At 47.2% G+C, this 23,169-nt stretch overlaps 1 protein-coding gene across 1 annotated transcript; it reads left to right on the top strand.

Annotated features, from left to right (window-relative positions):
• The first annotated feature begins 393 nt into the window (after window positions 1–393).
• Window positions 394–20,818, top strand: Gja5 (gap junction protein alpha 5). The gene is made up of 2 exons (XM_021158350.2): window positions 394–466; window positions 18,853–20,818. The coding sequence occupies exon 2, from the start codon at window positions 18,886–18,888 to the stop codon at window positions 19,960–19,962; it is 1,077 nt and encodes a 358-aa protein (XP_021014009.1). The 5' UTR covers window positions 394–466; window positions 18,853–18,885; the 3' UTR covers window positions 19,963–20,818.
• The last annotated feature ends 2,351 nt before the right edge of the window (window positions 20,819–23,169 follow it).

The following is a 23,169-nucleotide window of genomic DNA, read 5'->3' as shown; positions in this document are numbered from 1 at the left end:
CTTAGCGGCTGAGGGATGGGCAGAAAAAACCCAGGAAGACTGTGCCTGAGCCAGCTGAGTCAGCTAGCAAGTGCATGGACTGCCTGATTTGATTCGATTGGATTGCGGATTGCCAAAATAAGGACAGCCACTGGGATAGGGACAGCGGGACAGGGACAGTGACAGCGGAGGGCAGCAGGGTGGGGGTGGGGTGTCTTTCTCGACTGGTGAGGAAAGGGAGGGGAGAAGACTTTTTAAATGAGTGCAAAATTCAACGCACAAAGAGAGGGGAGGGAGGGACCCAGAGGGGGAAAGGGGTGGAGAAAAGAAAGAGGAGGAAGAAGTGGGAGGAGGGAGGGCGATGGGATACCGGTTAAAAAGAGGGTGGGCGGGAGCAACTAACAGGCTCAAGAGCAAATAACAGTGGGCAGTTGAACAGCAGCCAGAGCCTGAAGAAGCCAACTCCAGGGAGGAGGAAAGGAAGCAGGTAAGGGTGGACTTGAACTTTAAAAGCTACAACTACACATCAGTGGGAAGCAGCTCAGACAGAGACTTGCCTCTTCAGAGGCTGAGCGAGAAGCAGACCTCCCTCTGGACCTATGAGGGGACTCCCTACCCCTCTCTATTCCTGCCATAGCGAGGCTTGGCTAAATTAAGTACGGAGGTTTAGTGGTGCTCTACAGGAGCTGTAGAAACAGGACTGGGGTTGATTGACAATCTGCCCCCGTGCAAACGCAGTGCTCTGGGGGCATCTTAAGAAGTGGGTCACCAGTCCATTTCTAGGAACTTTTGTTTAGTGGGAATTGGGCCTTTCAAAAACAAAACACCAACAGTGTTTTCTGATGTTTTCTCTAGGCATGAAATCTCTTTTGAAATGCTTTCCACAGCATCTAGGAGAATGCCTTGAGTTTTTGAAATTTTTTTTTCTTCATAAGGCATGTTGGACAGTTTAAAAATATTCTCTGCTTAGCTTCCTGCTGCACCTCATGTCCCCACTGTGCAGTGGCCATACACAAGAATCCCAGCTACCCTTGAGGTCAGGTAAAGAGGCTAATGAGAGCTAGAGAGGTAACCAGAGGGAGGAGGCCTGCAGGGCTCCATCCTACCTGACAGCAGTGTGAGGCAGAGGCTGCTGTGAGCTCCTTGCCTCTCTTCTGATCATATGGCAAGAGAACCCAGACTTGGGGATAGGAAACCTGGGGCTGGTCCCTTGGGTAGCTATGTGACCTTGGGCGTGACACTTCCTCCTCTGGTTCTCATTGTTCTCCCATGAAACATTGGAAGTAGAAGGACCTTCTCTGGTCCAATTTGCAGTGACACCATGCAAAACTGTGATTCCGTAGGCCCCAGTGCAGTTCAGAACCACTTAAAAAGCAACACTTGACACAATGGCTTAAGTTTACATTCTTAGTTCCCTTGGTTCCTGTGGCCCCTCCCAGTGCCCATCAAGAAGTCACCATCATAGGGACTCCTGGTCACTCCTCAGCTCATCGCTAAGGTGGGTGTTTCATGGTCAAGGTTTAGAGATGGCACGGCCAGGCTGGCCTTAGAGAAGAAAGGGCAGTGGACAGAGAGAGACCTGAAACCGAGAGATGCTCACCAGAGTGGAGACAAGACCCTGGTGTGCAGGAAGCGTCTTGGCCTCACCCTGAAGCTAGCCGGCATACCAGCCTGACTTTCACAGTAGCAGGTTAAGTAGGTTCCAACTTCTTCGATACCCTTTGTCCCCAGAGGCACAGCCCAGCCCAGAGCCTAATTCACTGCTCTAGGGACATTACTGGACTTCCTACCTTCCCGTCAGGTCTCCACCCTCACCCCTGGGGCAGCAGAGCTGTTTGGAGCTTGTAACCCATAGCTGGCCCTCCAGGCCCTTTCCTCACTCAGCAGCTGCCAGCGAGGAATCCGGAGTGCAGAGTGGAAACCCCAAGAGGGATGTTTTCTAAGTCCCGTCTTTCCTACTCCTGTGATGCTTACAGTTCCTTGGTACTCACCAAGTCAGGTTGCTCTGCTTTGCCACTGTCTTGGAATTCCTGTGGTGCCTGCCTGGCCTCCTGACACTGGTCTCTGTTCTTATTTCTTAGCTGCCTCACTCCTATGCCCCCTCATACCTAAAGTCCTGGTTTAAAGTCTTAGGTCATTAAAACTGGAAGAACTCTCGAAGTGGTTAGTCAAACATAACTTGCCGGGGAAGCACCCTGCTCTGCCCCTTATTCTTTGCTATGCTTCTTTCCTCTTTCCCTGATGCTTGCATTTAAGCATCTCTGCAGTCCTGAGCTTTGGCAGACACCGCCCGCCTGCCCGCCTGTCTGCCTGCCCCTCCTCTCCTCCCCTGGCTGGTTAGAAGTTACAGACAAGAGATGGTCACAGACTCCAGCAGTCACAGAGGCTACCACAGTGCCACCTGGTCTCTCGGGTACTGGCTGAACACATCTCTTGGGGATTGCCAGTTAAAGTGGGACAGGTGAGCTGCCTGTCTGTCACTCAGGACAGAAGTGGGAGACCTGCAATGCCCTGAGCCAGGGGATCTGATGTCACTGAGGTCAAGTTCTCTGCCTCCCAGGGAAGGACTGTTCCACAGGGGATTTCAGCAGCTTTCTGTATGAATGAGTGTCCATAGGCCTGGCTCTGGGCTCAAGGCTTGACTGAGCTAGCCAGAGAGGGGTGATGTTCTTTTTCCTAGAAGGCCTGGAGGTTTTTGTAAGAAAAGCAGACTTCCTTCCTATTGTGAGAAGAGGTTTACGTGTGAATGACAACCTAATACCACTTTCTGAATCAGTTGTTTTCTGACATATTAGCAAATAACTGGCAAGAAAAGATCCAGCAATTCATTCACTTTGAGGATTTAGAATCAGAGGGATTGAAATTGCAGAGAGATAAGACAGTGTCCCAGACATAGGGCGAAAGGACGAAGCTGGGTATGGGTTTGTAAATTAACTATGTGACTTGAGGCTAATTACTTAACGTCTCTGATCCACAGCTACAGGGAGAGAAAGCCTTGTGTAAGGCTTAGTCAGCATCACATAAAGCCCGTTTCCTGTTGCACATTGAACCCTGGGGTCCGGGTACATGAGTGCAGGTGCCCAACTGCTGAGCTACACCCCAGCCTGGGGTCTTAAATGGCTATCACAACCAACGACAGAGCAGTAAGGCCAAATCCAGCAGACCTGCTCCTCAGTCCCAGATTCTTTGAATTATATTTCATTTGATACAATAAGCCATTTCTCAATGAAGGCCAGCCATGGCATCCCATTCTTAGAAGGTACTGCTTGCTTTCATGATTTATAGATAGATTCTTCCCCCTATGACTATTCATGCCAACCCCTAAGCCAAGGGTTAGAAAGTATGATTTGTCTTTTAACTTTGCCACTCATCTGCCAAACCTCTCACAGCTGGGCAAGTTCCAGGCTCTCCAGATGCACCAACTTGGGAACCTCAGGCCTTGGCAAGCATTCCACCCAACTGCTTTTGTTATTTCAACGTTCTATGGTTCAGGGAAAGAAATGTATCTGTCTAAAGCCATAGAAAAATAGCCAGAGCTGGAAAAAGCCTCCTTCAGGAGATGGTAACACTGGGTTGTCCTTAAAAGGCTTCCAGAATCCCGTGCCAACCTGAAAAGTTCTTGGTTCAGAACTTCAGGACAAGGCTGAAGTGGCCAACCAAGATGTCTCTGGTCTCCAGCTTACAGGAGATAAGTTCCCCTTTCTCTCTCCAGTAGACCTAGCATGCTTGAATGCAAAGCCTTTAGCTATGAACACATTCAAAGGGCTGTAGTTCCTCAATCTCACAGCGCATGCCCTAGTGTTCAAGGATCTGTGAGGCAGGCTGGGCCTGCCTTAGGAGCAAGAGGAACCTGATGTTAGCAGGCCTCAGCCTTCTTCAGTTTTGCTCCGAGTGTCTTGATGACCAGTGACGCATCCATCTGTCTTACAGATACGTGAGTGTCCTTCTAACCTCTCATGTTTTCCTCACCTCTGTCAGTTGCCTTCTGGTTGGTACCTAGTGCCAAGAGAAACTTGCCGTGCCACTAGCCTGTTTCTTGTATCTCCAAGTTCACTGAGACTGGGTGTAATTGGGTAATTGGGTCATGGTTGAGGGGTTTTACTGGGGCCTCCAATGTGCCAAGTAGTGTTCTAGATGCTTCCACATATTCATAAGTCTGTTAGTACCTGTGATTAAGCATCCCCACTTGTTTTTGATCTAGAAACTGAGATCACTTGACTAGAGAGCAATGAAATCAGAGTCCTGACCCTGCTAATTCTCAGAAACCATGAGTCCATCATCTGACTATGACTGTTCTTATTGTTCTTGTCGTGATATGCTAAGATGCCGGAACCTGCTGTTTGGCTAGCTAGAAGCCATCAGTAGACACCGCCACAGCCAAGATCACTTACTGGCTTATAAAGGAAATAACTTTCTATATGTGAATCCTGGCCAAATGGTGGCAGATGCTGAAGAGTCTGGGGGTCCTGACCACTGTAGGCTGAGGCCCCCTGAGGCAGTGACTAATGCCAGGAATAGCTTAAGTAAGAGCTGGTCTGCCAACAACACAAAAGGCAACAGAAGAAACCCCCAGCTTCTTGTGGAACTGGATAAAACGAGCAAAGTTCCATTCGTGGGTTGAGACTGGCATTCTGGACACAGGTTCATCATCTTTGCCAGTTGTGGGAGCTTTGCTGAGTCCCTTGCATAGAGACATAAGGGGAGCGTGGGCTTTGGAATCGGACTGATAAGACTCAGGTCTGTTTGCAGCATTGTCTAATCATGGGACTTTGGACCAGTTACCAAACCCTTGGACCTCCATTTTCTTTTCTATGAAATGGAACAATATAACTTCCACAAGATAGTCAATAGATGGGTTTTAAATCATGGTTTGAGAAGACTGCACATGGAAATACAACATGTTCTCAATGGTGCTGTGTGTTCTTATGGTCCCTGTCCTACAGTCATCTTGTGTAAAAATAAGGGTTGAGTCTGAGCGATCCCTGTGTCTTTCAGCTGTAAGGTTCTATGAGTCTATTACAAGACCATAGGAATTTGAGTATCATCATCAGTAGAGTTTTCATTACTAATTGCATAGAAACTAATCAACTCCTGTGGGGTAATTAATAAAGACCTCCTGTTGTTTTGTTGTAAGGTACAATTTCTATACACTACCCGCGTCTAACTTCTTCTTTTAACGTTTCAAGAAGAAAATGATTGTTTTTCCTAACATAATTCTTCCCTCACTCTGTCTGTTCCCTCCACCCTCTTGGCTTCAAAACAACAATGTGCCAGCAGGTGTCTCTGACTCGTCCAATCTGCCCTTGCCAGGATAAAGTAATTAGATTTTTAAAAGAGTCAATTATCTGCCATGGGCTTGAGTGGGAGGAGAGCTGTTTTGCATACAGCACGGCATCCATCTGTCTCTTTCCTCCTCTCTTACCTCCATCTTCCTCCATCTCCTTTATACAGTGATCAAGGCTCAGGGATGTTGGCCCCAGTCGACGTCTAATGCTGAGGAAGTAACTCACTGGGCATGCTCAGCAGTGGCAGCTACTGTCAGGTGCCTGGTCACATACCCTGCGGAATTGAAATCTGAAATGTAAGAATTAAACCAGCTCCCAACATAACAATTGTCCCGTGAGCATCCAGTCACCTCATACGAAAGTGGCCGACTTCTCCTGTGAGGTTTTGCTAAGGAAAGGAAGGACGAGAAATTCACATGAAAATGGAAATGAGCACAGTTGTTAACATGGGGCTTTGTTTCAGGTGCTCCAGGATCAAGTGTGGTTTCAACTTCGACCTCACTCTGAGCTCTAAAAGTGGGTGAGCATGGCTTCTATTTCCTTAGCTTGCTGTGAGGCTCCAATGAAAGTAGTCTGCAGTCTCTGTGCACATTCAGTGCACAGGTACTCAGTGCACAGGCATATCTCTCAATATGTATTAAATCATCATCATCAACAACATTCTGTGTGCGTGTGTGTGTGTGCACATGCTCATGTGTGTAACACTTGGATAAACTAGAAGATGTAGTTGACAGTTTCAAGGATAGTAAAGATGACTGAGACAGCTGAGTACTTAGACTAGCTTTGCATGTAATTCTTCCCCTGTGTCTTCAGGGGAAAACTACTACTAGGCAAGAAGAAATCAGAAAACTGCACACGAGTGACTAAGTCTACAAGAGCCCTGGGACCATGTCCCTCCTGGCTCTTTACAGCCACCTTTACTGTCTGGCATAGCGCAGTGACTCCGTAAACACTTTCTGCACGAAACCGAACTGGCACGATGCTCTGCCTGAGGCATTCTTTGAGGGGGCCCGTCGGGTCCCTTTACAACAGAATTCTCTTAATTGGGAAGCAAGTCAACCCTTCCCATGCTGCATTCCACTGTACGGCGAGCGACACTGCAGCGGGGCCCAGGGGGCTGTTACTATTACTATGAATAGCAGCCTTTATGGAGAAACAGAGATCTATAAGATACTGTCCAGGACATGTGTCAATGTCCAGAATTAGCCTCTGTGGAGTGGGTTTATAATCTAATTTTGACAAACTTAAAGTCTCCCAGTAATCTGATGGGAAGAGGAATGAAGGAATAGTCTGGAGTGACAGTGTCTACTGTAGACATTCGGTCCTGATTAGCCAAGCAGAGGTCTCTCTGATAGGCAGAAAGGAGGTTCCATGTCCTTGGTATCTGTCATGGAGCAGGAGTCCCTACGCCAGCTGTCCAGGAGACTGGCCTTCCTGGCATGCAAAATGACTCCTAAGTGGAGTTAACTTCTTCAGCAGCCGAGAAGGGTCAGCCTCAATTCATTTGGTACTTGGTATTTCGAGTCACGTGAGTGCTATCCTTCATCCGCCGGTATTGTTATGGTGTGGCATGCATCCCACCAGGTGCATGGCACAGCACAGAAGGGAATTCATCCAGGAGACTACAGTGCAAGATAATACCCAGCTGGTGGAGCAAATAGCTCTCACATGTTTGTGAGACCCCCCCAAAGACTTTCCAATACATCCTAAGGCTCAGCTGCTGACTTGAACACCCAGAAGCTGTTCTCAGATACTATGTCAGAAAGTTGGCAACATGTGACCCCCCCCCCAAGAATGTAAGTAAGTTGTTACTCAACAATATAGACAATTTTCAGCTATCCCTTTGGGAGCTGCTTTGTTCATAATATGCACTCTTGAACAGGGGAGATGAGGATGCTGTGATCAGAAGCATGTTGGGGGACACCTGCTCCTACATGCTCCTACGCTGCAGCCATTACTAAAGGAGTGATGGAGATTACAAATTGTGAAGTCCTTAATATCCCAAGTGTCCTTGGAAGGCTACCTTCTCAGGGTCTGCCCTCAGAAGCAAGGCATGTACTGGGCAAAGTAAACTCTGTGGACTGAGACTTGCTTCAGGCTCCGAGGCATAGCCTCTAAAGTTTTCCTTGATCCGACCCTGGCTTCCTAGGCAGACCCTCATTTTGTTTTCTTTGTACCCCAAAGCCATGTCAGTCCTCATCCCCTGAGCTCCTTCCTACAGCTCTCTTTATCTGAAATGTCCTTGTCTCTCCTGCATCTCCTTCACCCACTCCGTGCCCTGATAAATATCATACCTACTTGGGTTGTCTCCTCCAGGAAATCCTCTTACCCACCCACCTGCTCCTCCCCCTCCCTTGTAGTTAAGAACATTGCTAGTTTACTCATTCATATGCCACATCACACTTCATTTCTGGCCCGTCTCTGGATTTATTTGTATCCCTCCGCAGGACACTGTCTCATTAACATAGAGATGTGTTGACCCTTGGGTCTCTGAGTTCTAGCACTGGGCTAGTGTAAGAGACACTCAAAAAATGTTTATGAAGATGGAATGAGTTATGCTTTCCTACATACATTCCCCAGCACTATATATAGCATAGGTTACGTCAAGGGAACATAATAAATATTTGCTTGATTGCATAAAAGCTGACCCTAGACGTTATCAGCAAACAGCAGATTCATGTCTGGAATCACTCATGGCCCAGCACTCATGGGGATTTGTCCAGCTCCAAGTGTAGAGACCTGAGAAGTGATGGGCTCCATGCTTGGAGAGAAGCTGGAAGAAGACTTACGGGCATCGCACCCCATCAGTGGTTCTCAACTGAGAACGACCCCTTTGGGGGGTTACATAGCAGATATCCCTCATATTAGATGATTATATTATGAGTCATAACAGTAGCAAAATCACAGTTATGAAGCAGCAATGAAATAATTTTACGGCCGGGAGACACCACAGCATGAGGAATTAGGAAGGTTGAGAACCACTGCCCTAAACTGATCAGAGACTGAAGCCCTGGGTCTGCTTCTTTAGCTCGCCTTTGTTTCTTTGATCAATTCAGCTCTGTGTTCCGCCCCTGCAGAACAGGCCATAGTAATCTCTGATTAGAGTGGTCATAAGGATTCATCCATCTCCAGCAAAAAAAAAAAAAAAAAAAAAAAAAAAACAAAACTGAATGTCTGCAATCCTGAGAAGAAATTCAGTCTTGGATGGAGATAATGTGGCCCTCGCTCACTGAGTTGGCAGGAGATGACAGAGGGGCCCATTCTGAGTGGGGGTTTCCAAAAGGAGATTCGAACCTCCCTAGAACTGCTCTGGGCTGTCATTATTTGTATTTTCTGCCATGACAAAATACCTCACAAAAGTAATTTGTGAAAGGCTTGCTCTGGCTCCTGGCTTAGGGGGAGGTGTGGTTATGGAAGGTGTGGTGGCGAGGAGGTGGGAGTGAGAGTGTCCTAGTTAGTGACTCTGTTGCTGTGATTAAACACTGACCACAAGCATCTTGGGAAGGGGAGCGTTTACTTGGCTCATGCTTCCAAATGATAGTCCATTATCGAGGGAAGCCAAGAAAGGAATCTGGAACGGGAACTGATGCTGAGACCATGGAGAGATACATACCGCTTACTGCCTTGCTCCCCATGGCACCATCAGCCTTCTTTCTTATACAGTCCAGGACCACCTGCCCACATCAATCCTTAGGCAAGAAAACACCCCACAGACGTGCCTGCAGGCCACTCTGATGAAGACTGTTCCTGAACTGGTGTCCCCTTTCCTAAGGAGGCTCTAGTTTGTGTCAAGTTGACAAAAACTAAGCAGTCCAGGGACAGCACAGGACCTGCTGACATTAAGGACAGTCAAGAAGTGGAGAGAGATGGTTGCTGGTGCTCAGCTCCCATCTTCCTCTACCCTTTGCCTTCATCTTAGAGCCTCACCCTATAGGACAGAGACAGACTGAAGACACATCTCCCTTCCTAGATGAAAAATACTTTTATATTATCTATCTATCTATCTATCTATCTATCTATCTATCTATCATCTATCTATCTATCTATCATCTATCTATCTATCATCTATCAATCATCTATCCATCCATTCATCTATGTATCATCATCATCATCCTCCCATTCTCCCTCTCCCCTCTGTGTGTGTGTGTGAGTGTGTGTGTGTGTGTGTGTGTGTGTGTATAGACAAAAGCTAATATTATGTGCCTTCCTCAATCTGTTTCTACCTTATTGAGTCAGTGTTTCTCACTAAACTTAGGGATCCCGCATCAATCTAGACTGGCTGTCTAAGAAGCCATACAGGTGCTTCTGTCTCTACTGACCTAGTGCTGGGATTATAGATGCACACTGCTACCCTTGGCCTTGTTTTTTTTTTAAAAAGATTTATTTATATTATTATTTTTAAAGTGTGGGCCATCTTGTCAGTGGGTGCTGGGGATACAAACCCAGGCCCTCATGCCTGCACAGCACCTCTCCACCAGATCTGTCTCTCCAGCCCTTCCTCAGCTGAAGCTCTCCGGTTCCACTGGAACCCCACCCCACCCCCCCACACACACACAAAGATATACCCATTGGCACATCCCCTAGGTGATTCTAAATCTAGTCGAGTTGACAGCGAAGGTTGAGTACTACACTGCCAGGTAAGTTTGTTTCTTCAGCTACGAAAGTATCCGTTGCATTCCTAATTAGAGAACTTAAAGCAATATGAATAAGGAGATGAGCCTCTTATTTTTAAAGGAATTTACTGAGCATTCAAGGAGGAAAGGCTGTTAAATCTACAAGGAAGGAAGTCATATGGGGCCTAGAGCTGCTCAAATACTGTTCCTCACACTCAGAGCAGTGGTGGACACAGAGAAGGGCTTAGGAAAGTGGTTGTGAGTTGGCTAGTTGGCAAGAACAGTTCGGAGAACAAATCTAAGGCAGCATTCAGTACAAGAATGTACCTCACATGCTGGGTGGTAATTTAGAGACTTGGAGACATCAAAGAGATGAGGTCAATTTAGAAGACTTCTCCGTTTCATCCTTCATCTGTGGGACAAAAGGAAGAGATCCTGATTATGAGCTTATGACTTATCTACTTATCATTTTGAGTTTCCTTTTAATTAAACTATTAGCCATGTAGGGCACACTAATGTAGTGTCTGGTCCTCCAGACACTCGATTGGACCAGAGCAGACACCTGAGCTTCAGTGTGAGCCATGCCATTCATGAAGCCAAGGCCTAAAGTGATCCATTATAGCTCTGCATAAAATCCTTGGTCCTTTCACTTCTAGCCAAGTGTTAGCAATGCTATGCTGCTATGACAGCTCAAGTTAAAAAACAATCTTATTTTGGCTCATGGGTTCAGAGATTTCAGTCTTTGGCTTTGTTGCTATTAGATCTGTGACAAGGCAGGGACATTGTGTTATAAGGACATGGCAGAGGAAAGCTGCTCACCTTCTGGTAGCCAGAGATGGAGGGAGGGAAGAGAAATAAGAAGTGAGGGAGTGTGCAAATGGCATCTAGGGACAAGAGGGACTTTAGTGTCACACTCGAAGTGACTTATACTCAAAGTGACCTATTTCCTCCAACTTGGTCCAAGTTCCTAACAGCACATTCTGCTATGACCTCATAAATGGAGTAATCAGTTGATGAGGTTAACACTCTTGTAATCCAAGAATCTCCCAATAACCCCACCAGCTGGGGACCAGGCCTTCAGTGAAGCATGAGCCTTGGGCGGAAGACAGTTCATTTTCAAATTCTAACACTGCTGTGTAACCCTATTCCTGGGGGCACATAAATAGATGTCTACTCACCTAACCTAGGGACTGAGGACATACCAGAGTTCAGATAGATACCACCAGAGTCCAGCTTGACAAACTGATGAATTTTATTGGGGTTACTTACAGGATTAGAAATGACTCAAAGCCAGTTCCGTTGCCAAAAGCTCATGCCAGTATGGGTAACAGCTCATAAAAGTTGGAAACCTAGAGATCACTACACAATTTGTAGGTAGCATGACAATTTAGAAAATATCTCTTTTGAGCAACAGATAGTTTGACCTCTTCTATGAAGCTCAGTTAGTCTCTGCCTTTTCCAGGCAGCTTGGATTATCTGAGAGCCTTCTGGCATCTCAGATCGTCTGAGAGTGTCTCTTAGCTGTCCTTCCTGCTTATGTACACTTGGAGGGGAGGGACATAGTGTATCTTGTCAGTTTCAGGGACCTCCTGAAGACTTTGAGTTGTTTGTTTCCTGTCTAATAATGAGCTTCTGTGCAGGATGGAATATTTCACCCCTTTTTAGAACATCCTGTGTCTTAAGGAGCCTCCTGGCAAGATGGGGGGTTTATGTTAGAGGAAACAATTATACACAACAAACACTCAACACCATCATACAAATATTGCCAGACAAGTTACCCCGTGACCGATTTAAAATTTATTTGTCCTAATATATAAGCATTGAAGCAGGATGCTGAAGATATTTAGACTGAAGATAGTTTACAGTTGAGAGGGGTCCATTTTCTTCAGTGTCCTGTGGATCACCTCTTCTAGCTCAGAGATTTCACAGTTTTGCTCAGTTGCAGAGAGCTATGAAACACAGTAAGTTATCCACGGCTATTTGAATGGCCCTGGTCCAACAAGACCCTATGCAGACTCAGTAAACCAGACTCAGGCTCCCAACAAATGCCCCAGTAGCTTCTTGCTTTTCCTTAATGTAGTAACACTGTTGTATTAACATGGTATCACACATGTTTTGCTCAAAGTATGCATTTCCCTTCTCTCCATAGGGGAAATAAAGGCAACTACGCTAAGCAAAATCAAAGAATCTTTGCTTGCCTGTCCTTCATGTTGAATTCTCAGTGCCTAGATGATGTGACACTTGCAAGCACCACCCCCGAAAATTACATGAATGGATGAAGCGAAGGATGTTCTAGGAGGCAGAAACAAGAGGTGCTAAGGCAAAGATGGGAAGAAGTGTGATACACACACACACACACACACACACACACACATATATATATATATATATATATATATATATATATATATATATATCCGGAGGATTGGGCATCTTAAATGGTGAGCATGTGAGGCAAACAGTGGGGAAAAGATCGAGTCAGACAGTGCCATGAAGGGTCTCATAGGTCAGATTTGAGTTTGAACTTCAAAGTGGTAGGAAGCCAGTGAGGCCCACAGCTGAAGCAGTGAGGGCGATTAGCACTGTGCCCACTGGATTTACTCATGGCATGAGCAACTTCCTTCAGCCCCCCTCCCCCAACACACTTCCTGTTAAGAAACAGATCATATCTAGAAGGCATTCCGTGTGCTCTGTGCCCAGCCAACTCAGTAGCTAATCTACAAATTTATTTGGCCGGGGTTGTCTGGGCCCCTGAGGGACTCAATATAGCTACAAAATTGGCTCTGAGCATTTGCCTTTAAAACCTGAGCAGCTGGGACATGGGAGCAATTTAAAGTTGTTCTGACCTAGTCTGGAGGTCAGAGGAAGTCATAAGCGAAAGGTTCTTCATCTTATTTCCTCTGCCTGGAGTCTGCCTCACCCCACACCTTCCTAGATAACGCCTAGTATTCCCTCCTCATGAGACATCCTTCCTAATACCATGTTTCTGGCTCTCCAAGTATTTCATTTTTCAACCTTGGCATTGCTTCTTCCAGGTGCCACCCCTTGACTCCAGCAAGGGACCCAGCAGTCAAATCCCTTGATGGACCAGACCAAAGCGTCACAGTGGTTGTCTGGAACTATTTTTATACTTCCTTGGGGACTTGTATGGAATGGGTGACAGAGCGAAAAGATCAAGAGAAATTTCTCCAGGGATTTAAGTGTAGGGTACTTGTCCCAAGCCCTGGAAGAATGTGTCATTTATTTTTATTTCCTTTGAATGTCTGTCTTCTTCTCCTGCCCCTCCCCTTCCGATCCTTCCTTCTCCTGCTCCTCCCCTTCCAGTCCTTCCTTGCATTTCTCTTTTCTCTGTTGTAACACATGTTTTCCTATGGCTTTGTTTCTCATGTGCTGAGCTCTGTGCTCAGCACTGTTTCTATGTCATCCGTAACACTCCATCAGCTGAGTCTCGCTCCTCCATCAGCTTCAGGAGCGAGGGCAGCAGAACGCAGCCTGAACCATTTGTTCAAGCTCAGCGCGGACCCACAAGAACTTGAAGGCTGAATAACTCCTACACCTGTGTTCTCCTAACTCATAATTATGTGGTTTCTTCTCCATTTCCAACTTGACCTTCTCATGTTCATTTCTTAAAGATTATTTTACTTTTACTTTATGTGTGCAAGTGAATGCAGACGCCCACAGCGCCTGAAGAAAGCATTGGGTCCCCTGGAGCTGGTGGAGTTGCGGGTGGTGGTGAGTGTTGAGAACCAAACTCCAGTTCTCTGCAGGAGCTGTACACAATCCAACTGCGACCATCTTTCCAGCCTTCATTGGTATTTTCTCATCTTCTTGGCTTCTGACCAACTCCACTCCCATCTCTCCCCTTTCTTTCACTCACCTGTGCCTGATTGGTACACAGCTATGGCTGCCATTGAAGGTGCTCAGTATCGCATACTCTGTCCAGAAGAGATGACAGATTATTCAAGCTCTTATCTAATCAGCCATTTTCCTTTTGAGGAAAATGCTCTACAGTTTCCTGTACTTGGAGGCTGAAGGAGTGGGCCCTTCACCACCTGAGTGTTAGATGTTCTATTAAAACCCAGAAGGAAAGCCTCAAGACACAGGTGTATGATATATAAAGGAGCAGAAATACGTTCCTTTTCATTCCCAGAGCTGGGGACACGAGTGGGAGAAGTCAGAGCCATGGCTGGTCATCGTCAAGATGTCTGTGGTCAGGGAATCCAGGGCCATGGAGTGCAGCACAAGAACGTCCTATGGGGGCTGGAAAGATGACGCTGTGGTTAAGACCTTACTCTTCCATAAAGACCAGAGTTCAATTCCCAGCACCCACATTAGGGGATTTAGAACTGCCTGTAACTCCAGTCCCAGGGAACCTAAATGCTTCTGGCTTTCACAGGTACCCACATATACATGCGCGCGCGCGCGCGCGCGCGCACACACACACACACACACACACACACACACACACACGATTAAAACAAAAAGAATGTTCTGTGGGAACCAGAATAGTTGCAAAACATGAAGATTGAAGTTGTGAAAACTCTATGGTCTCATTTCAAGTTGTTTTATTACTGTAAGAGTCTCTCTCTCTCTCTCTCTCCCTCTCTCTCTGCCCCCCGCCCCTCTCTCTGCCCCTCTCTCTCACCTCTCACCTCTCACCTCTGTGGAGTAGAAATAGTTAGGGGTTTCTATTTCTACTGTGAGGGTATTTGTTATCCATAGAAGAACCCTGGAGGTAGAGAAGAGTTGGTTCAGAGGCCTCGGACCACTGGGCAGCATTTCTGAGATTCTCTGGGCAGCTTCAGGTCCACATCACCCCACCCACAGGCAGGAAATGGCAGAGACAAGAAAGACTGTAAGAGGGCTGAAATTTTCTTTTCCAGAGCACTTCCTCCACATGAGGCTGCCCCATGCCTTGGTGGCTTGCACCAACTTCGTCAGAGACTGAGAAAAGGCCATTTGGCTTCTGTTTTTTGGGTTTTTAAAAAATATTTATTATTTATTTTACGTTGTGTGTGAGTGTTTAACTTGCATGTATGTATGTGCACTGTATACTTGCCTGGTGCTCACAGGGGTCAGGAGAAGGTCTCAGATCTCTTGAGACTGATAGATGGTTATAAGCTACCATGTGGGTCCCAGAAGCTGAACCTCGGTCCTCTGTGGGAACAACAGATGCTCTTAACCACTGAGCCACTTTTCTGACTCCATCTGCCTGGGTTGTTCAGCGTGCTAAAGGATACAGACAAGGAACACGCAGTTGGCTTTCTCTTGGGCAGGAAACTCCAGTGCCTCTCATCCCTCTTTTGCTCAGCTAAGATCTATTAAGCACCAACTTTGGGCTGATCTCTGGAAGACAGAAGAAGAGAGGTTATGGGTTTTCAAAATCCCCCTGCTGGTCACAAGTGCTGGGAGGGAGATGAACATCCAGAGCATCACCACCAAGGTAGCTGAGGAGGGAGCATGGGGACCTAGAGGAAGCCTAATGGGACCCAGCTCTGGGCACAAGGTTGTGTGAGACATAGCGGGAAGGACAGTGTCTTAGTCGCTGTTCCAGTGCTGTGAAGAGACACCATAACCAAAGCAACTCTTAAAAACAAAAGCATTTAATTGGAGGCTTGTTTACCATTGTAGAGGGTTAGTCCATGATCGTCATGGTGGGAAGAAAACAGGCATGGCTCTAGAGCTTTCCATTCTACATACTAGCTGAGAGCTTTCTGATCCACGAGGAGAGGAGAGGAGAGGAGAGGGGAGGGGAGGGGAGGGGAGGGGAGGGGAGGGGAGGGGAGGGGAGGGGAGGGGAGGGGAGGAGAGGAGAGAGGAGAGGAGAGGAGAGGAGAGGAGAGGAGAGGAGAGGAGAGGAGAGGAGAGGAGAGGAGAGGAGAGGAGAGGAGAGGAGAGGAGAGGAGAGGAGAGGAGAGGAGAGGAGAGGAGAGGAGACTAGGCCTGGTGAGGGCTTTTGAAACCACAAAACCTACTTCCAGTGACACACCTCCTAATCTTTCCCAAATGATTCCACTAACTGGAGACCAAGCATTCAAACATAAGAGCCTACCGGGGCCATTGTCATTCAAACCACCACAGAGCCTCTGGGACCTGGTAGGACTTGAGATGGATGGACAGAGGAAATCCGTATGACCTTTTATAAGCAGAACTCTTAGCGAATGGAGCCACAGTTGCAATGTTTGTACCATGGCACCAACATGAAGAATAGTATTTTCATATTGCCTGATGCACTGTGGCACCTTTAGAGTGACCAAGATGTGCTTTTGTTTGCTGTCTTTCTGCCCAGCTGGTGCTCTCCAGATGGTTCTGATCAGTAGGAACCGCCACTGGAGAAGCCAAGCTTGCGATCCCTACCCTCAGTCCTTCTGTCCTCCTCCATCTCATCTTGCCTTTCGGAGTCAGAGAAAGAAACTATTTTCTGTCCAACAGCCATTCAAAACATATGGAACATTTATGACGTGAATTTCAGAACATCACATTCTTCACCTCATTCGATCCTCCAGCTCCTCTGGTCCAGCTCCTCCAAGCTCCACTTGAATGAAAGGAGACAGATTCAGTGAAGCAAGTGCTCAGAGGCACATGGCAGAGTCCAAGCCTAGTTTCCCAACTCCAGGTATAGTGCCTGACCTGCTGGCACCAGAATCATCTGAAATGCTTGCTACAAACTCAGGCTCCTAAGAGGCCACCCCATTAGATATAAGAATGGAGTAGAAGTGGTTACTTTGGGGAAATAGTTGACATATACTTACTTTTCAGGAATTTGCTTTATTAGGAGAAAAGTTCTTGAAACTGTGATTGGGCCTCAAGGTAAGGGAGCACTAGGAAGGAACAGTCCAGGGCTGGAGAGATGTCTCAGCAGGCACAAGCACTGGATGCTCTTCCAGAGGACCCAGATTCGATTCTCTGCAACCACATGGTGGTTTACAACTGTCTGTAACACCAGTCTCAGGGGATATGGAGCCCTCTTCTGGCCTCTTCAGGTACTGCACACACATGGTGCAGACATGTAGGCAAAACACCCAAACACAAAGAAAGAAAAAAGGAAAGAAGGGAAGAAGGAAGAGAGAGAGAAAGAGAGAGAGAGAGAGAGAGAGAGAGAGAGAGAGAGAGAGAGAGAGAGAGAGAGAGGAAGAGAGGAAGGAAGGAAGGAAGGAAGGAAGGAAGGAAGGAAGGAAGGAAGGAAGGAAAAGAACAGGACAATTATACCGACAACAACATAACAAGGCCTCAAAGGATACAATGGAACTAAGAGCTTCCCTAAGAGGAGGGATGGTTCCCTGACTAAGAACACTTCCTGTTCTTACTGAGGACCCAGGTTTGGTTCTCAGCATGCACATGAAAGCTCATAACTCCAGTTCCAGGTAATCCAGTGGCCTCTTCTTGCCTCCCTGGGTACCACGAGCACATATGGTACACATACATATCTGTGGGCAAAACACTCATAAATAGAAAACAAAAATAAGTCATTTTTTAAAAGAAAAATATGTGAGGTACCATTATGATAGAATGAGAATGAGGGAACCTGGAAGGGAAAGTCCTTAAAGAAATCCCTAAACTAAGGAAACAACTGGTCTTTATATCCTTATATTCCCAAGTGCTGGGACTTTTCATACGACTTGATTTAATTCAGCATAATGCACATGACAAAGAGTGTGTTGGAGCCAGGTACTGGTTAAGACCATTAATTAGGGAGCTGTTACATCACAAGTCATCTTAGCTCTCCATCCCAGGATTAGGGTGGGGTGAGGTGGGATCTGGCCTCATAGAGAGACTGATGTCTCCAAGGGGCAGGCTATGATAGATCACCTTCTGAAGCAGATAGAATGTCTGGGGATGAGACTTGGACTCTACATTGTAACACACACCTTACATGATTTTTTTTCATTTTTATTTTTTGTTAGATATTTTCTTTATTTACATTTCAAATTGTTATCCCCTTTCCTATTATCTCCTCCAAAAATCCCCTATCCCCTCCCCCCTCCCCCTGCTCACCAACCTACCTACTCCCTCTTCCTGGCCCAGGCAGTCCCCTATACTGGGGCATAGAACCTTCCCAGGCCCAAGGGCCTCTCCTCTCATTGATGACCGACTAGGCCATCCTCTGCTACATATGCAGCTAGAGCCATGAGTCCTACCATGTGTTTTCTTTGGTCAGTGGTTTAGTCCCAGGGAGCTCTGGGGGTACTAGTTAGTTCATATTGTTCTTCCTCCTATGGGGCTGCAAACCCCTTCAGGTCCTTGGGTGCTTTCTCTAGCTCCTTCATTGGGGACCCTTACATGATTTCTAGATCCTTCATGGGGATGCCATGCTTTGACTTGGCTTAGAGCCTCCTCTTTAGTTTTTGAATGGGAGGGTACTTTTTATGACTCTTGACTTTAACAAAATTAGACTGTTTTCCTTTTTAGCTATTTGATTTTGTGTGTGTGTGTGCATGCACATGCACACGTGAGTACATGTGTGTATCCGTCTGTCCGTCTCTGTCTGCACTCGCCAGTGTGTGTTTGCGTGAGTTCATGTGCACAGCAAGCATGCAGTACCCCATGAGGACATAGGAAGATGTTGAATTCCCTAGAACTAGAGTGTGTACAAAAGTGAGTCTGATTGATTCTAACTCCAGAGGTCCATCCAGGTCACGTCACAAAAGACGCAAACAGCCTCTAGAAAGTAGAGCGTCTTTTTTAGACATGTAAAATCACCCACAAAATCATTTTTGTTTTTGAGGCAGGCTCATGTGGAGCCCAGCTAGTCTCCAACTAACTCCCTGTGAGCCCGCAGGAAACTTGAACCCCTGAACCTCTGCTTCCCTTTCCCAAGCGCTGGGACTCCTGGTACACACCACCATACCCTGCAAAAGTCACACTTTCTTAAAGAACACATTTGGTGTGGATCAGTGGCCCAGAGCATGATGGGACCTTCTAAACCTCTTGAAGCATCCCTCCTGAACGTCTTTATGTTTCTGCTCTGTTTGCAGAAGGCTCGGCCTCGGTCTCCTACTCTTGGCAAGATGGGTGACTGGAGCTTCCTGGGGGAGTTCCTGGAGGAGGTCCACAAGCACTCCACAGTCATCGGCAAGGTCTGGCTCACTGTCCTGTTCATTTTCCGCATGCTGGTCCTGGGCACCGCTGCCGAGTCCTCCTGGGGAGATGAGCAGGCCGACTTCCGGTGCGATACCATTCAACCTGGTTGCCAAAATGTCTGCTATGACCAAGCCTTCCCCATCTCCCACATTCGTTATTGGGTACTGCAGATCATCTTTGTGTCCACGCCTTCTCTAGTGTACATGGGCCATGCCATGCACACTGTGCGCATGCAGGAAAAGCAGAAATTGCGGGATGCTGAGAAAGCTAAAGAGGCCCACCGCACTGGTGCCTATGAGTACCCAGTAGCCGAAAAGGCCGAGCTGTCCTGCTGGAAGGAAGTAGACGGGAAGATTGTCCTCCAGGGCACCTTACTCAACACCTATGTCTGCACCATTCTGATCCGCACCACCATGGAGGTGGCCTTCATCGTAGGCCAGTACCTCCTCTATGGGATCTTCCTGGATACCCTGCATGTCTGCCGCAGGAGTCCCTGTCCCCACCCAGTCAACTGTTACGTTTCGAGGCCCACGGAGAAGAATGTCTTCATTGTCTTTATGATGGCTGTGGCTGGACTGTCTCTGTTTCTCAGCCTGGCTGAACTCTACCACCTGGGCTGGAAGAAGATCCGACAGCGCTTTGGCAAGTCACGGCAGGGTGTGGACAAGCACCAGCTGCCTGGCCCTCCCACCAGCCTCGTCCAGAGCCTCACTCCTCCCCCTGACTTCAATCAATGCCTAAAGAACAGCCCCAGCGAGAAATTCTTCAGCGACTTCAGTAATAACATGGGCTCCCGGAAGAATGCAGACGCTCTGGCCACTGAGGAAGTGCCAAACCAGGAGCAGATTCCAGGGGAAGGCTTCATCCACATGCACTATAGCCAGAAGCCAGAGTACGCCAGTGGAGCCTCTGCGGGCCACCGCCTTCCTCAGGGCTACCATAGTGACAAACGGCGCCTTAGTAAGGCCAGCAGCAAAGCAAGGTCAGATGACCTGTCAGTGTGATCCTCCTTTTAGAGAGGGCCAGGTCCAGGAGGGATCTAAGGAGTGGGAGGCAGGAAAGAAGCAGTCTCTCTCGCGATGCTATGCTCTCCTCAGCACTTCTCTGCTCCTCTGTCCTGGGTCTGAGTGGCATTGCTCCGTTATCCTCAAAATTACAGTTCTGAGTCTTCTCAATGACTGGGCTACTCCTCAAGTCTCATTCCCTCCTACTCACCTACCAGTGTTCACAGTGAAGCCATAGTGGAGGCAGGACCGGGAACCATGGCGAAATCTGGTCTGGGGAGGACAGGTTCAATACCAGCAAATACCAGATAGACCCCCCCACACCCACCCCAAGTCTTCTCTTTGGTACTATACCCATCCTCTTGGTTTTTTTTTTAAGAGCCCAAGGTTGAGAGTATTCATCAAATAATCTGCCCTGTATCATTCCTTTGAATCTGTTGTTTCCATGTGGCGTACCTCGGAGTGCTGGTGAGGTAACTGTGGGCTGCCCTTGGCTGCATCTCCTTCCTCCCAGTCTTGGGGGTATCCTTGGTCCTTGGCCAGCATCAGATTCACAAGTGCCTTGGTATGTGCCTTTGGCAAATGTTTCATGTTGATGATGTCTCAGCCTTACTGCCAGGCTAGACACCCAGCTCGTAAGGGTGCCAAGACCTCTAGAAGTCACTGTGCACACAAGCATCGCTGGAATTGCCACCAGCTGTCATCCTGCGGTCCTTTATAGTTTAACCTAATGACAGAAACCATCCTGGCCAGCTCACCCACCGTTTCTCTAAAATCTTTGTTAACAGGAATGTCCAAAGTCACCATCCTCTCTTGGATCCTGGCCAGATTACCAGCCACCAAGTTCAGTGGAATTTCCCCAGGATTTACTGAAACAAAGAGAGCATTGTGCTTCTCGGGTTCTTCTGGGGCTGGGGGTGGGGATGAAGGGGGAAATTCTGCTGTGAAGATGAAAAGGTGGGGGGAGGACACTGAAAAACTATTTTCCCTTCTGTGTATGCCTTCCACTGTCTGCCAGCTTTGAATGCTGAGAGGTGTGGTGATAGCAATTGAGGCCCAAGATCTCTCTTAGAAGCATCAAGGAGACATGGAAGCAGAAAGGGTCCAGTGGGTTTGGACCCTTATTTAGTGCAGATATTCCTATGTTTTCTTGGTACCCCTAGGTACAACAGGGGAGGATTGTAGAAAATCCCTGCCTTCCTCAGGGTCTCTCCTGGGGTATCTACTGAGTGGATCCATCTTATGCAGATGGAAGAAGCTCAGCACCAGATACCAAGATTTACAAACACAACACTGTGTGTGTGTGTGTGTGTGTGTGTGTGTGTGTGTGTGCATGCCCATCCATCTCTGTGTGCCTGTGAGTGTGTGTGTGCTCGTGTGTGCATGCAGATAGAATGGTGAAGAAGAGCCCTGAAGAACAGTAAGGAAACATGTAGAGAAACTTGGGTCTTTCTGCTTCCTTCTCAGTTGTCTGGCGGGAGGGCTGAGCTTGCTTCTTAATCAGCCTAAAGATCAGGCATGAGAAGTTCAGGAGGGTGAAGGGTCAGAGGTCAGTCCCTGCCCCAGTGACCCATCTCTGGGTCCCTCTGCTGGCATTTGGTTGCTACTAATGGATAGAAAGAAATTGACTGAGGATACTTGGGAAAGGAAGGCTGTTCCAGTCCCAGTGCATTTCATCCATTCCCGACACTGGCACTAAGACTCTCTGTTCTGGCTATGGAGTGTGTGTTTGTTTTCTGAAATGGGATTTTTTTGAATTAGAAAATCTGAGACCAGTCGTTGATGGTGAGTTTTTTTTTTCTTTTTTCAGAAGAAAAAGAGGAAATACTATGTTTGACTGTTTTTAAATAAAATCTATCTCTACATGCTAACTCTGGTTTGTCTCCTTCAGGCTGTGGCTTAAGAGGGTGGCAGACTTGATGGGGGAAGGGAGAGCATGGAGTCAGACACACAAGGGTTAAAATCCCTGCTGCTGGCCTCCTCCTGGCCAGCAGTGAGCTACTTCACAGTTTTGTTACTCACCTGTAAATCCATCTAGTGATGTCTGCTCCATTAGGACATAATTAAGGTGCACCCAGGAGATGGCTCAGTAAATAAGCAGTTGATATGCAAGCCTGAGGACTTGAGTTCAAATCCCCAGCACCTGCATATAAAGCTAGGCATGGCCATTATTGGCATGTAAACCTAGCACTGTGTGTGTGTATGTGTGTGTGTGTGTGTGTGTGTGTGTGTGTGTGTGTGTGTGTTGGGGGGACAGAGGGGAGTGGGGGGTGGGGCGAGACAAGGATGCTGAGCCTAGCTCTGAGTTTAGAAGACAGAGGGTGATAGGGCAGGATACCTTATGTTCTCCTTATGTTTTCCTGTGTTTATTTATGTATATCCTGCACCATATACCACACATATCAACCACATAGTCACATATACATACACACACACTGCATAGTCACTTATATATAACACATACACCACACAAATACAACACACACTCAACACACATATATCACACGTACACAAAACACACATATACACACACTTTCATACACCAAACATTTGGGTACATATACCAAACATGTAGACTCACACATACACACTCACTCATACATATATACAAATATACATACACATACCCTCTCATAGCACACCCAATCACATGCACCACACACTCACACACTGATACAATTAGGATAGCAGCTTCTTTTGATTCTGAGAACCACAAGACTCCAGAAAGCGATACAAACAAATGAACACGGAAGAGAGCAGGCCTGCACTCAGAGGCCTGAGTTGGGGACATAGTTTGGCTCAGGTAAAGTGTTTCCCTTGCAAGTGTGAGGACCTGAGTTCTAGCCACAGATCCTCTATTTTAAAGCAAAATGGGGCCTGGTGGCATATGCTTGTAGTCCCTGTGCTGCGGCAGTGAAGATAAGCAGGTCCCTGGGCTCACCTGCCAGACAGCCTAACTTGCTTGGCCAGCTCCAGACTGATGAGCAACCATAGCTCAGTAAACAACGTGAACGGCTCCTGAGGAATGACGTCTGAGGTTGTCCTCTTTCCACACGTGTGCACCTGCACACACCCCACAGAGGAGAGAAAAAGAAGAAAAGTAGAAAAATGGGGACCTCAAAGGTAACTTTGTGAAATAGCTTTAAATCCTCCCCAGCCCCTTTTTGTGGTCATGGAAACTGAGGTCCAGGAAGGGTTCTCTAACCA

Source organism: Mus caroli, unplaced genomic scaffold (assembly GCF_978045245.1).
Source record: "Mus caroli unplaced genomic scaffold, Mus_caroli_1 scaffold_3, whole genome shotgun sequence".
NCBI lineage: Eukaryota > Metazoa > Chordata > Mammalia > Rodentia > Muridae > Mus > Mus caroli.
The sequence above is the reverse complement of the archived record's forward strand: the minus strand, read 5'-3'. Positions and strand labels throughout refer to the sequence as shown.